Below are 16,531 nucleotides of genomic sequence, written 5' to 3' on the forward strand. Positions count from 1 at the left end.
CACTTTTTACCTAAAAAAAAACTTGATGACTAATACTCTAGCCCAGTTGCTGTATACGCTCGCTGGCTGTTACATCACAGAGGGCGCCGTCATAGTTGTACTGTGATGAGATGGGCAGCGTGCGCGCTCTTGTGCAGTAACTTGGTTAGAGCTTGTAATTCCATGTGCAGCCACAGGCATGATGAACATGACTACAGTCCCCCTTTAAAGGATTTGGGTACTTTTTCAAAATGTCCATAGATTTACATTAAACTTACAGGGTTTGAAGATAATGATAGTGGAAAGCTTCACTTCAAATATTACTTACTGAGGTGCTGTAGTTTTTGAGAAATGAGTAAAACAAGGTCATAAAAATACGTTTGTAAATTATTAAAATAATTTTCGTCACATGAGACGAAAATTATTTTCATGACATTGTTTTACTCATTTCCAAAAAACTACAGCACCTCAGCACGTAGTATTTTCAGGGAAGCTTTCTACTATCATTTTCTTCAAACTCTGTAAGTTTAGTGTAAATCAGTGGACATTGTGTTTTTTTGTCCTACAAAAGTTACATAGACCCTTTAAAGGCATGAATTCTGGGAATAATCTTTGGCCAGCAATTTTGCAGAACAAAATAATTAGAATGGACATGTTTTGTCGTGCAAACTGAATGATAATACTGAGTAGCAAATGATGGTTTGTTTTTTACTAGCAACTGGTATAATTTGTGTTGCATGTTGTTCTGCTACACAAGAAAAATCTTGTTTGCTTGTGACGTGAAATGATCGTTTTTGAAACTGTATATAATAATAGTAATAATAATAATAATAATAATAATAATAATAATAATAATAATAATAATAATAATAACAAATTCTTAAATAGCACATTTCACAATAATCGTCCCTTGGTCATTGGGCCAATATATAAGACCTGTTATTAATATTATTAATGAAATTGATTGTTGGAGATGCAGATTGTTCATCATTCTTAAATGGATTGCTTATCAACTGGGGCACTTCAGACTAAATAATTGTTACCATCTTTATAACAAGTAAGGGTTCAGTTATAAGTTACACTAGTTTTTTGGGGGGTCGGTAACAAAATTATGACCTTACCATTAATGTGCACATAACCAATACATGCAGTGACTATTAATTATGGATGACCATCGAAATAGTAAACCAACACAAATCACAACCTGTGTTTCCCCGTTAAACTGCGTGCACTCCGCCGTTAGAAAGACAAAGGCAAGGGAAGACGATTTAATGAAAGTAATCAAGATGAAATTAAGATCAATATTATGATTAGTTACGTTTTGTTTATTTGAACTGTTGAGCTATTTGAGAATGTCCTGCTTCATTAGGTTGGTCAAGCCCTGGGGGGATGGACGTAGGATATTTCAAACGGATGTAGTTGGAGAGTTGGCCTTGTGGTTCGTCCATAATTGAAAAGATGACTAGGGCACAGTTTCATAGAGCTGCTTAAGCAACATATATAGCTTAACAATTGTATGCTAAGCAGAAATGCACAGGATACCAGTCACAAATTGTACATGTGACATGGTAGTTTAGCTGGTAACTTATTCTGGTAAGCATAATTCTATTATGCTTAAGGCCCAATTTCATAGAGCTGCTTAAGCACAAAAGTAGCTGAAGTACGACAACATTAGGCTTACCAATTATTTTATTAAGGGTTGTATAATATTTTGTAGCAGATACTTGTTTAGCAATATGTACTGCTTAAGCAGCTCTCACAAAGTCTGTAAGCACACAAACTTGCTAAGTACATACAAATCTTGCTTACCAGAAACAGGTTACCAGCCGAAATTCCATTAGGTTGACATTGTTATGGCTGGTGCCCCACTCATTTTTTAAGCAGTACTTTCGTGAAATGACTATCGGCCATTAGCGATATATACTGCATATTTCTCTTGATGTTTTTTTTTCGCAAGGGCACATAAATTACAGAGTAAACAGTGCTTTTTATTTATACACTAGTGGAGGTCAAATAAAAACTAGGACTAATTAATTTGATACGAAACCGATATTCAGTGGGGAGTCTCACTATATGGGACACTATTTTATTTTTAATAGAAATACTTTTTTTTTGCGCTAGAATATTTACTTTTGTCCAATCCATTCCATTTACCTGAGCTCAAAAAATTTGCAAAGAATTTTTGTTATGGAATCCACACAAATTGTAATAAAATCTTTTTAGTCAAATGCTGAACAACCACAATGGTAACGACTTGTGGGCACCAGAGAAAAATGCACAAACATAGAGACGTTTGGAGACATCATGAGGCCTTCATCCTGCTGTGGATCAACAATGGCTGAAAAATAAAAACCAGTACTTGAGCAGACAAAACTTTTATGAAGACATTCATGAAGAGTGCTTTTGTTATTAATTAAATATGCCATCTCGCCAGCAGTGTTTGAAAGAAAGAAGGGAAAACGAGTTCTGTAAATAAACAACCCTTCAAGAGAAGACTTCTTTGGAGAACATTCTAACGGATTACAGAACTTGGTCATAATATCATGTCGATTCATTAGTGCATGAACTACATGTAGGCCTGGCATGTCATTTACATGATCACCATTGTTTGGCATTACAGAAATATTATGAATAGCTTGTGTATGAAATAATCAGCGATGCTTGTATTCCATCATAATACCTGTATTTGTTTGACCTTGGGGCGATTGTATTTATAACCAGGCCTCTTCAGTCTTCACAGTTTGGTTCGGTCTCTTGGAAACCACGCCTGGTTGTTTGGGGTAAAGTGGGGCTTGGAAACACTGGTGTGAAGGCTAGTGAAGTTTCAAGCACTCCGAGGGACCTCCGGATTGCCCAGGCCCATCATGTCTGCGTTTTGTTTTGGGCCAAGGTGAACCTTTTAGCATAAGTGCGTGAGAACTTGGTACCTGTTGAAGGGAGCTCTGTGGTTGGTTTGTTGTTTGGTGTTGCACCTGGGTGGTTTTGGAATAATGAATTGAGAGGCTGGGGATTGGAAGTCAACCGAAAGGTTCAGCTTCTGGAGCGTTGTTTCTCATCGACGTGGTTCCTGGAAAATTGATTCAACCTGGAGCTTATGACGCAAACATGGGAGTTTTGGATAGCGTTTGGTTCTGGAAATGCATCTTTCTGTTGATATTCTTGCGTGGATGAAGAATATTTTTGTTTGAGTTTATTTGCCTCTTTTTCGTCACGGTTCTTCACTGAGAGCTCCAAAGGGAATGCGGATTGTGGAAGTTTGTGAACCCTTTGCACATTGCACTTGGGAATAATGCCATGGTATGGAGTTTTCATTAGTTTGGTATCTGTCTTTTTTGACATGACGTCTAGGTTTATTTGTCAGTTTGTATGTAACAATAATAATAGTGGCTTCTTATACTGTGCTCAAATCTGTCACTCAGTGGCACTTATGACCATGGAAACATTATTGCCCCTGGTCACTCAGCCGTATATTTTATTCCCTTATTCATCTCATCTCCTGGGGAGTGGTGCCAAAATGTAGCGCACCAAGTGAAATCAATTGTAATAGGAGAACCATCTCTGCCCTCACAGGGATCACGCAGTCGCATGCAACTTTTTAGCCTGATCAGCTGATTTCCTTTTTTTCTAAAAAAAAAAAAAAAAGCCACAGACAACCAAGTGTGATTGGCCGTTTCCTCTTTTTTTGTGCAGTTAGACAGTTGGATCTGTTAAATCTCCCCCAGAACCTCTTTAAAATGGAAAAATGAATGGTTTGATACTTAAAAATATCTCCATCCACAGAATATGTCTTTGCCCCCGCTTGCCTGCCCCCACCCAGTGAACTGCTGGTTATGCCACTGCTCTGCAATTGCAAAAAAAAAAAAAAAAAAAAAAAAAAAAAAAAAACCAAGAAGATAAAAATAATACTTTGTGACAAGTCTGGTATGTATTAAGCCAAAAAGCTTTTGTAGCTTTGGACAAACATACAATAAAATAAAATAAATAAATCAGCTAGGAATAGAAAAAAATATGAATAGAATTGAGCGTTCAGTGTTCTATGCCGTAAAGTACTCCAACTTTTTCAATTCTTTTTTGCTAAAAAGAAATTTTTCATATTTTTTTATATAAAGGTAGACACCCACTGAAAAATTTAATTCATTCTATGAAAATATCTAAAATCACAAAAAAATCAAATTAGGATGAGCCTTCAAAAACCGCAAACACGCTGATTTAAAGGAATAAATACCTTACTCGAGGCTTGCAGCAATTTGAAAGTGTCTTAGATTATGGAAATCTTTTCCCCATTTTGTTGAATGTAATAGATGTGTTTTTTGCATCAGTTTTTACCCTTTCATTGATGTATTTAATACACATCATTGAAAGGGTTGCAATTATTTGTTGATTGCTAAATACCTCTCAGACTGTTGTACAAAATCTCCCTGATGCAAATCTAGGCACTTTGGGTGATCTTGTTGCAGTGAAAAAAACAAATGTAAAAAAAAACACACAAAAAAACAACAAAAAAACTGCTTAAAGTGTTGTCAGAGATTTTGTTCATGTTGACATACTGGCTTATTCCCAGAGTCCCGATAAGTAGAAACCACTTTAATAAAGCGTATTCTTTTATGTCTATTCCTCTAGAGAATCGGTACTTTTATAAACTTCATAATCAGTGACACTGAGCCCACTGATTGAAAGTAGTGATTTTTTTCCTCTCTCTGAATTGTGAGCCAATCTTGTATTTTGTCTTTAAATCTCCTCAGTAGTATTTGTTTAGGAGTGGGCTGAGAATACTCAAGTAATCTCAAGACAGCGCCTAGCCTACGTCATCATATATCGTTTTTTTTTTTTATATTTTCTTAAAGCGGGATTGTGAAAATGCACTTTAGGTTGTTAAACAGCTTGTGTAACCGTTATTTTTATTCTATTCTTCTCCCCGATTCTGTGTTTCAGGAGAGAGCATGGCACATGTTCACGTATTAAAAACCAAAGTTCAAAGGTTACGGGCCAGTAACAAGGAGTATTTAACGGCAGAGGTAAGGATTTTCTTGAATTTTATTCTGTGATTTTTGATGTTTTTTTTTGTGTTTGTGATAATGGTAGAGTGGGTGGTGAGTGGAGAGGAACAGCAGCGGGAAGAATCACAATGTAGCATGATGTAGTTGGTTTTATGCCAGTATTCTGTGGGCGACTCTATACATCACCCACACATGCACGCACCTTCTTGCAAGGTTCTCGCCTTTTCTTGCTTAAGGTGGCATTTGTGTGTAAATTTGCTTTAAACCCCCTAATTTCATCCATCAAGGACAGTTCTTATAACCTATATCAATCTGCTTACCAGCATCCATAGTTTTTTTTTTTCCCTGAAAATAAAATAAAAATAATAATAATTTTTTTTTGCATATATTCTTAAAAGAAATCCAAGGAAACCTCAATGCAATTCCTTTGGGTATCTGTCAGTTGTTGAAGTTGAAATGTATAAACTGTTCTTGGCTATGGTGGACTTGTTTCAGTTTCCTGGTTTCACTAACAGGAAAAAGAGATTGTCTTGAAGAGATCAAGAGCCAACTTCAGAGAGCTGTTAAGCAGACAAATTTGCTTAGTGCATAAATGGCTTGCTAAGCAGATATATGGTTGTCATAATAAAATCAATGTAGAAAATTTGTTACCTGGTTAGCAGAGAGAAATTAATTAAGCACTAATGTCTGCTAAGCAGTGCGAAGTTAGAATCCCAGGGCATATTCTGACACTGATAACATAAGATTGACAATCCAAAATATTGTATCGTACGATGTGATACCAGATACGGAGAATGACTGTTATATTATCATGGGTGGTGGCTCTTCTATTTTTAAACCGAATCCGCTTGAAGGAAACAAACTGGGAGGAAATTGTTAGGTATCGCTGACAGATCGATCAAAGCTTTTTGGGATCGTTGTTTCCTCGATTGGTCATGCTAAGTGGATAAATTCACTTAGCCCCCATTTCCTCTGGTGCTGGGCAGGGCCTTGAAACCTACCCCTCTTAAAGGATATTGACATTTAGTATTAAACGGAAAGAGAGTAAAAACTGCTGACCTAGCGAGAAAACTTGAGAGACCATTTGTAGGAATTCCTCTGTTCGATGAGGATGTGGAAATTTTCTGTGGGATCATGGGTCGGAAAAACTTCGCTAGGAGGGCTTGCGTCTCTGCCGATGTGGATAAATTGAGAGCCAAACCATGGATTATACATAAGATTCACAAGTGTATTGCTTCCTTATTGGTAAGAACTTTAGCTTGTTGTCACCCCTGATTCTGTTAGGTACACGTATGATATTCTTCCTACTGATTTCCAGTTTGTTTAGCCCTCAGAAAAATAAGTAAACTGTAAATAAGTAGCTTGAAAAGTGTATTTAAGCCTCTACCATGTGGGCATGGTAGAGGTTGTATACATGTAGGTCAGCCCTTCTACTCAATAAAATGTTACAACCTTTTTCCCAAGGACAAAATATAATGCCTGTTTTGTTCACCCGATTTCTGTCTTATGGACTCTTTCAGAGACAAACTTTGGTACTTAAGTTGCTGCAGATATTTTCCATTGTTTTCATACATAGTTTTTAGCTTCAAACATTTCTGAGAATAACACCCCCTTAAGCCTCGAATTGATTGATTGATTGATTGATTGATGGTTGATTGATTGATTGATTGATTGATTGATTTCTTACATTTCTGTACCAAGGGTTTATTATGTTCAAATTTAAATCTGGGCTCACTTTCATATCATATGTTTAGAGCTCACAATTTCATTAAAAGTGTGGCTGCAGTTTTTTTTTCTCTTTTCATTTAAACGATTAAACATGACTTTTTAAATCTGAAATATTTTTTTATTTTTTTTATTAAATGCGCAAGTATTTTAAAAATGGTTTTCAAGAGTTTAGGGGAACCCACCCGCCCCTAAAAGGGAGCCTTCATTTGCATAAACGTGACGTCATGTCGGTAACCCGAGCCGTCGGGCCCCCTGGCTGTGTGCATATAGAGACGTGTGCACTGTGTGGCCTGGTACCTAGGCGCGTGTAGTTAGGGGCCACACTCTTTTTGCCGACGATATGTTTGAATTCCCGACGTGACATCGATGGTAGGGGGCGGTAACAATCCACAAAAGGGGGGGGGCATGACTTATCGCTAGTTACGCAAGTCAGATATGTCGGGAATAAACAAAACACATTTTATTGATGTTCAATACATATATCAGAAATAAATGACAGCAAAATTAACTGTTTTATTTTAATTCACTGCAGCATCTGTTTAAAAAAAGGTGGTAGCATTTATGAGATATCGGCCAAAATTTGGTTATGTCCACATGTAATTTGAACACGCAATCTAAGAAATGTTTCATGTATGAAACACGAATAAGCAGGCAACCAATCACAAATGGTACACATTACATATTTGTAGCAATTGGCCGAGGGGAAAGTGAACCCTTTTCTGGTAAGCATTATTGGTTTGTGTTTAAGCAGCTCTCTAAAATTGGGGCAGGAATTTTGTTAAAAGAATCTTTCAGAATAAAAATACTCTATTGATTTATTTGATCATTCACAATAACTACCCTGTGTACAATACATGTATCTGATTGGTATGTGATGAACACTAGCAGTAAATGTGTACAAAGTCTGGCTTGGTATTAAGATAAGTGTTGCAATAAGTAAACATCAATACACTATAACCTAAGATAACATGCAATAAACTGTTTGCTTGCTTGAATGGATGTCTGAATGGAATGGAATTTTAGTCTGTAATCTAATTCAATTCTATTCAATTCTATTCAAATCATAATTTGGCTCAATTCATCTGTTATATTAACTAAATTTTTTTTTTTTCTGTAAGAGGGTGCCAGTCAGAAACCATTATGACCTGCGAAGGCAGTTGCTTCTAACTGGCTCACATGAACAAAAATATTGACGAAATAGAGAGACCGCCAACATTAGGGCCAGAGAGCTCAATTTGTAGAGCGAAGGCTCATTAATTTGGGTCAAATCAGCCACAAAATCTATCCTATCATCTTTTAATGTAAAACTATTGTAAAATAACATAATCGGGGATAAGAAGTTATGTAGTTATAGAAGAATCCATCCCCCGTCCGCAAACATCTCCGATTGTTTCTCCCCTTGGCGCTCTGTCTCTTGCACTTGAAAACAACAAGAAGTCAGTAAGCCATTGCAAGCACAGCTTGCAAGAATCTTTTCCAGTGAAAGATTTAATTTCTTGAAACAAAAGAATAAATTACCAAAATCAAAACGCTACCTTTTATATTCTTTAATCTGTGTAAGATTAAACTGTGTTCGACTCTTAAGACATTTGATTCTGGACTAAGTAATTTCATTCAATCGTAAATCAATTACTCGTTCATCGATACCCGGGACATCCTCAAATTTCCAAGTTTAGGGTCGTTGCTTAGAAACCGTCTTGCGCTATGGCTCTCTCTGAGAACAATACCACAAGATGAGCAAGGGAAGGGGGAATAAAGTCCCAAAGGAAAGTTTGAATTCCTCAAGGGGGTTGGAAAGCATTCCTAATTACAAGAATTTCTGCTTGGCTCCCACATGAAGCGAAGGAAAAAGAGAAGAAGAAAAAAAAAAAGAAAAAAAAAGAGAAAAAAAAAACACAAACCTCTGCTGTGTAAGTGCTCGACGTGGATGAGAAATTCTTGCCTCGCGTGCATGAGAGCGGGTTTGACCAAGGGGAAAAAATAAAGAAAAAAATAAAAGCAATACGATCTAGGCTCCACGGGGGATGTTTACCTTAGTGAAATCGTACCCGAGGTGTAGAAAATTAGGAATATTTCCAAGTTGCCTTGCTTGTATTTCTGGCGGGAACTAAAAAGGAGATCGATGCTTTGGGGATGATGGGGAAACAGAGAGAAAGAAACACTGATGTTTATGTAGTGATCGACCTGTGACGGTTTGGCTCTGAACAAACTTATTTTAAAGGGGTCACTTTGTTTTAATGGTAAATGATCTCGGCCCAGCTCCATGAAATACTCATGAATCCACACATTTATTTATGAAGCGATATGGCCTATTTCATATGGCCATAAATAGGTCACTTGGGGAGAAGATGTTACTTTATAGCATATGATAAATAAATAACAGCAATAAAAGCAACATCGTTTCAATGTGGGCCCAATAAGCCATTTCTGAGTTAGATTTGAATTAGGTATGTACGATACCTTGTTCGACACTAGTAAATGCTTCATTGGAGTTCTACTGAAAGTCGTGCTTTATGTTGTTAAATGGTTTGGGGGCAAGCTTTTGCATTGCGATCTGCAAATCAGCAAAGATTGGTATCTTCTAGCATGTGGGGGCTTGCCTTTCCCATGTTGCTAAAAAAAAAGCTTGCTCTTAAGCATATGACATCATACCAACGCTAGATGTAGTCTGAAATCAAATTGAGCATTCACTTGTTGTGAGTGAAAAGGCATTGTACAGACATCATTCAAATCTAAAAGTGTGATGTCACAATATAAATCACTACGGTATATATACTTACAGCCCATCTTAAAATGAACCTTACTGTTTGAGAAATCTAGCCAAGCTTTGAAATTGGGCTGAGTTGTGTAGATTTTCCCCCCAAACAGTCTTGGTGACACTTGGGTAATGTATAGTTTTTTTAAAGAGCTCTTTCCACGTACATTGAGAGTGTTTTTTTTTCTCCCCTGCACGAGGTAAAAATTACCTTAACCCTTGGGTTCAAGGATTATTAATCCATTGTAATGTGATGATGGAGTTGTTCATGAGACTTCCTACTTATGACCTAGGGGAGGCCCAGTTCCACTTCTACATTTTTTTCCGGTCAAGGAATAAGTTGCCCATTTGTCAATTCACACACCCTTAAATCTGAAAGAAAATGTGAATAGTCTACCAGAGCATAGCTGTAAAACTGGATAATACTAATGTAAATCGGCCTGGGGGTGAGATTTTGATGGATGCAGAACCACATTGTACTTAAAGAGTGAATTATTAATGTTGTATAATATATAGTTGAGAATAATAAGCAGTGACGCAACCTTTTGGTCTCACTGACATGATGGCAAGTTTGACCCCTTGACCTTTAGAGATGCCAAGGAAAAAAAGAGAGGAAGGAATTAACCTCCATGAACCAATAATGTCTACAATGGATTTTTTTTTAAACCCCCCCCCCCCCCATCGATTGCCTCATTTTGTGCACTAAATACTCTTGGTCTTTGAGCTTTCATATAATCGCTTTAGATTTCCACTGATAATATTGCTCATGCTTGTTCAGGATTTCTTAAAACTTGTTTTTTTTTTTTTTTTTTGTGCTTCAAGCGCCTGTAAATAATGGTTCAAGCAGTTGATCTTTGAAACTTTGTTTCTGGGAAAGACTTTGGAGTTATGAAATCTCACCAAAATGGGTCGATGTTGAGGGTTGTTTACAGTAAACAAACGAGGCAATGTTTTTTTAAAAGTTATGCGCAGTGAGTTGATTCTGCAAAGTGTGGCATTAGGTGTTGAATCTGAGCCCATTAATACGTCATTCCCACAACTTAACATAGAGTGGAAGTTATTAAGTTGTTCTTTCAGCGCTTCAAACACAGTGGACGGGGTGCTGTAAAACAATGAAGCATGAGGTCACACTTTCTAGTTTTAAACTAGGAGATAAAGAAGTGAAATTTGATATATATATTGAAAAACGGGAACTTTTTATGTAGAATCTATCCACTAACAAGCATATACAAATGTAGTTGATTTTGTTTTTGTTCCGTTTTTTCATTTCAGGACGCAAGAAGGGAGTCTTTGTCACGGTTTAGTTCATCTTGCCCAGTTCTTGCCGACGAGAGCGAAAAAATCCATATTCCAAGTAAGTGAAAAACATTCTCCCCCAGTCAAATTTCATTAGGGTAGAGCTAATGGTCTGTCAGATCTGATGTTTGTTAACCCCAACCTCCTACCCCCAACAGGCCTGGTCTGTCTCTTCTAGCTTGACCCCCTCCTTGTCTATCAAACATCTTGGCTCTGGCAAAAACAAGTTTCTATGACAACTGTTGCCATGCCAATCAAGGATTATATTGTTCAAGCTTAGAATAATAGGTGGATTGGCTTATTTATATGGCTATTTTTTTTTTTTTTAGTAAGATAGGTGGTCGGATAGAGTTATCGAGGGTCTGATGCAACAGCTTCTATAATGTGATGCCTTTTTAGCTCACTCAGGACTGTTATTTTTTTTTGTGATCGACAAAAAAACCCATTCAAAAACAAAAGAAGGTAATTATGACATTGAACTGAATTGTCGTTGGTACATCTAGAGTCTCTCCTGACCTTTCACCAACTTATCCGTTGAAATATTTGTAAAGCACAACAAGGAAGGGAACTCCCAGTTTCATTGAAATCGGATCTCATTTGGTGTTAGTGTTGGACTTGTGCCCACTTTTTTGGGGTGGAACCCATTTACTATCTGTAGAGGATCGTTAAGCACACCACTCCTTGTTCCTTCCATGGGTGTCAAATTACATAATGAAAAATCAAAGGGAAGGTACACGTTTGGTAATTGTCAAAGACCAGTCTTCTCACTTGGTGTATCCCATCATCACCATAAAATAACAAGCCTGTGGAAATTTGGACTCAATTGGTCATCGAAGTTGCGAGGAAATGATGAAAGAAAAAACATCCTTGTTGGACGAATTTGTGTGCTTTCAGATAAGAAGAAAAGACTTCTAGCTAGAAGTCTTTTAGTATTTTAGTGAGACATTACCTCTTTCTCAAAAAACCACTTCAGAGGGAGTCATTTCCCACAATGTTTTAAACTATCAACAGCTCCCCAATGCTTGTTACCAAGTCAGTTTTTAAGTTAAAATTTGTTTTGTGTAACTACCAAAGGTGTACCTTCCCTTTAAAGCTAGGTATATGAGCCCACTAGGATCCCCAGTTTTTGCCATGAAGGAAACAATTTAGCCCACCATGGGTAAATAAAGAAAAAAAAGGGAAGACAAAAAGGTCTGTGTAGAGAAAATGACATGTTCACATGCATGATGGTGAAGTGTGTTGCACATGTACACTTTGTAACATTTTATGGAAATATTTGGTTATCAAAAGAAGGAAAAACAAACAAACAAACAAACAAACAAACAAACAAACAAACAAACAAACAAACAAACAAACAAACAAACAAACAAACAAACAAACAAACAAACAAACAAACAAACAAACAAACAAACAAACAAACAAACAAACAAACAAACAAACAAACAAACAAACAAACAAACAAACAAACAAACAAACAAACAAACAAACAAACAAACAAACAAACAAACAAATTATTTGAAACTTTGAGAAGGGAAAACCAAAGCAAAACAGAGCCCACATAACAACAACATTATCAAATACCCCTCTCTCCAACACATGACTGATTCATGGCAGTTCCCCCATGATACTTATTTTGTACTACCCACTCTACAACTGGAAACTACTTGACTCTTCTATTTACGTAATTTCACAACAGAGCTTTTGGTTCTGTATAAAATCATAAAACAGGCCAATTTATTGCCAGATACCCCATCCAGAATCGCTTAAATGCTGCACCCCATTCCCATATGGAACTGTCGAGGGGAGCTGTTGATATAAACCAATATATTCCGTAACGTTGTACCCAGTCATCATTACAGAAGTTAGATGTCAGAGGATCGATTCTTTTGCCTAATTGCATATTTGACCGTAGGCGAGAAAAGCTCGTCGCTGCTATCGCTTGGAGATCACTGGACTTTTTATGCTTTGTGTCATACCAGTCTTTTATAAATGCCTCTTGGTTTTGGACGTGATCGCCTGTGGACATTCACTCTGACTTTGGTGTGTTTGTTGATGCTTCGGGTATAAAAGAAAACACTCTTTAAGTGGGAAAAGGCAGATGTGCTGTACACAGTGTGACCTTTACTTTAATGACCGAGCAAAAAGTCTGTACGGTATCATTTGATGTGTTATATCACAGATAAAGTTATGTAATTGCCATTTCAGACACCCTGCATAAATAGACAAATATCTGTCACCAAATAAAAAAATGGTAAATCAAACATTGTATTTAGAGTGGTGACTTAAATGAGTAAAGGGAAAAAACTGAGGCTAGTTGAACTCCAACAGCAAGACATCAACAAATTACCTCAGCAAAATTTAAAAAGTCTTGAGTAATACGCAAGTCTCAACCCGCACTTAAAAAACATTTCTAAGATAAAACCAAAAACCACGGGTTAAATTTATTTTTGATTTCTTATTTATTGGTATGTCTGTTTTTGTTGTTTTTACTTGGTAAGCCTGACAGTTGCAAGAGAAGTCATCCCCCCTCCCTGGGCCCTGTATAAATTCCAAACATTCAAATCCACATTTTATATTCAAAGCATTTCCGATATTCATTTTGTACCGATATTCATGGTATGGTTAATGAGGACATCCAGTCCAAATGTCGTTGTTTTTGTAAACTGTGAAGTGAAGTTGACAAAGGAAGTTCCCTGAGGGATTCGATGCAGTCTGAAGTCCTGATGTTTTTCATCGAAGCTCGTAGAATTATTTCCCCCAGTGGAGCGTTAATCACAAGATAAAGACTTTTTACATAATATTTTCCTCTGCAGCCCTTTATTCATCATCCATTTTAAAATCCCTCCCTTTGGCAGTTTCGAGGATAAAGGACTTGGATAAAAAAGAGTACAACTTTCAAGGGAGGTGGTATCGACTCCGCTAAACGGGGATGTGTATCATGACTGCGTGCCGTAAAGCTTTGTAGAATCACACCCTGTATTGTCCATGAACTGAGCCAGAAGGCCTGATGTCTGCCCACATCTCGTTAATTAACCTTTCAAGTTGATATTATGTGAAAATATATTTGGTTTATTCATTTTAGCAAATTGAAAGATTAACGCCCTTTCTTACAAAGTTCCCTAAGCCACACTTCGGGAATACCCTTTGAGGCTGACATCGTATTAGTTTTGTTTTTGACGGGATTTTAAAACAATTGGTCTTTTTGTTTTTTTACCAAAACAAAAGTTATATCTTTCTGAGGGATTTACCTTCTTTAAGAGAAATCTCAACTGACTTGAGGAAAATATGGAACTGTTTGCAAAGGTTGAGACTGACACCGTATTATTTTTGGACAGGATTTTAGAACAATGGATATCCTGTTTACAAAAACAAAAGTGATATCTTTCCGTGAGATTTATCTTTTTGAGGAGAAACGTCATCTGAACTGGAAATCTACAGTTTTTAAAAGATGAGACAAACAAAGTGTTTCGATCTCATTAACCTGACACTGAAAACATATCAGATATTTTTCTTTTGACTGTTATGACCGATTGAGCTTAAAATTTCACAGGTTTGTTGTTTGATGAATATGTTGGGTCACACAAAGTCTGGATACTGGGTTTTGAAAATTACCCATGCAGTTGTACTCGAGCTTTAAGGATCGATTTACCTGGCACATCAATTTCAAACAAAAACAGTTACTCAATAACCGCAACGATATAACATACAAATGAAATTGTAAGAAATAAATCATAACCCTTTTATGAAAAACAATAAATAAGGCAAGTACTTCCCTTCGGGTTAATCCCAAACTTAGCAGTAATCCACGTCCCAGGCCCCTCACCCTCCCCCCCTCCCAGATCAGCTTTCATCCCCGAGATTGATTGAAATGCAGAGTCTGCGTCAACAGCCGTGAGGGGAGTAAATGAGATTGTCTCCAAGATGAGTTTGATGGGAGCCGGGTGAATGGCTTGGTGCTCTTGGGTCGTAACACTACCTCATTGATTGCAAAAATCTAGCGAGTTTGGATGGGGGGGGGGGGGCTTGAAGGAGGGGGGGGGGGAGAGAGAAGGGCTTCTGTTTAGAGGGTATTGTCTCTTGATGGTAGGTCTGTCTCCTTGTCAGACTGTAGAATACTCTCATTTCTAGAGAATCACGTTTCTCCATTCCCCTTTTATGCCTTTAAAATTTGGAAATCTTCCCTCCACTCCAGTCCCCCCCCCCCCCAATCATGTTGCCCCTGTACATTCCCCTCCCTCAAGAATTCCGACTTACATGTAAGCTAAGTAACAATAATACCATCTGAAGCCTGTCTATCTCCTATGTGACGATAAATCCAATGTTGTTTAGAACATCACTGTCAAATCGACGGAGGATCCACGGTTTAAATCACCGGCTCCCTGCTCCCTGTTCCCCGCTAGCACCCAATTATACGATTTGATCACAGCTCACTTCACTTTTTTTTTCTTCTTCACATGGATTGACCGGTCCCGTCACCAGCGGACTGACGTGAGTAGCATACACGTCAGTCTCCCCCTACCCTCTCCCTCTCTTCTCTTAATCGCTGTAATGGCAAGAGTAGCATGAATAAATCCCAAGATGTGAGATGGAGTTATCTGTCATTCACTCGGGGATTGGATATTTGGAAAGTAATTTGATAGGTTCAGCAACATTTGCACTTGCGGGTAGAGAAAAAAAAGCAGTAGTGCAGTATTAGCACGTGCAGGATCTGTCGGACGAGTAACAAACATTGTGGAAATGCCATGAGGCCTTTACACTGAAAATGAATTTGGAGGTGGCTTCAAACAGGATTTGGACGAGATTATGTTTTAAGCGCAAAAATTTACTGGGGATACGGTTACTCACACTTGATATCAAATTGGTATCGTTGCTGGTAGCCTGTTTCCGGTAAGCAAACATAGAAATGTGCTTAGTTGATTTGCAGCAAGCAGCTGTCTTGCATGGACATTTTCAATGTCCAATTTATTAAAACTACCTCTAAAAATTGTAGGGAAATTCCTATTACAAGTGGACCTAACAATATTCTGTTTTGTGTAATTTAATTTTTGTTAAAAAACTCATCTTTTTCCAAAAATAAAATAAATTAAAATCTTAGGCAGGTATGATATTATTTTTGTTTTAATCTGGTTTACGATTTTTAGTAATTTTTCTCTCCTCCAAATTTGTTTTCTCCTCAGAAAATCATTTTTGGATAGCCTGAAAAAAAACCCACTATCAAAGCCTGAACCATATGTAGGTTACATATGCTTGAACCCACAAAAATTTGTCTACTTTATTTCGGGGGTAAATATCAGACCTGCTGAAAAATGCATGTCAATAACTCTCCAATTCTGCGTGACCTTTATAAAACAAATAAAATTGCTCTCTTTTGCAAATAAGTTACTCAAACAACACACTGTCCTATATTTGAGAAAAATTCAAGAAAGTTTGTTACACTCGGACGCAAGAAAGCGAAAAGTGCTTTCATATTATTGCAAAAAACACCTGTACCACTTCTGCCACATTAAATTTGCTTTTAGAGCGACTTTCAGAGAGAGTGGGCTAATTTTTTTTTCCTTTTTTCTTTTTGCTATTGATTTTTTATTGGATTGACCTATTGGATTTGATGTACCTACAAACTCAATTTTGAGATGTAAAATTGTGATAAAAATGTCCAAGGATAACAAAAAATATACGTATTGTACTTTCCCGTTGGCATTTATTACTTATCCAGGTCAAGCGAGTGTAGATTGGTGACTTGAGAAAGTCCTGTTCAATTTAATCAACGTCTCATTTT

At 37.2% G+C, this 16,531-nt stretch overlaps 1 protein-coding gene across 7 annotated transcripts in view; it reads left to right on the top strand.

The window, feature by feature from the left end:
• The window catches only part of LOC139941329 (rho guanine nucleotide exchange factor 28-like), a 127,031-nt gene that overhangs the window by 47,061 nt on the left and 63,439 nt on the right, over positions 1–16,531 (top strand). For all 7 annotated transcript variants that reach the window (XM_071937765.1, XM_071937766.1, XM_071937769.1 and 4 more), the window contains exons 11-12: positions 4,912–4,994; positions 10,732–10,813. In XM_071937765.1, the coding sequence (XP_071793866.1) occupies positions 4,912–4,994; positions 10,732–10,813 (165 nt within the window). The remainder of the gene's footprint in view (positions 1–4,911; positions 4,995–10,731; positions 10,814–16,531) is intronic.

Source organism: Asterias amurensis, chromosome 9 (assembly GCF_032118995.1).
Source record: "Asterias amurensis chromosome 9, ASM3211899v1".
Classification (NCBI taxonomy): domain Eukaryota; kingdom Metazoa; phylum Echinodermata; class Asteroidea; order Forcipulatida; family Asteriidae; genus Asterias; species Asterias amurensis.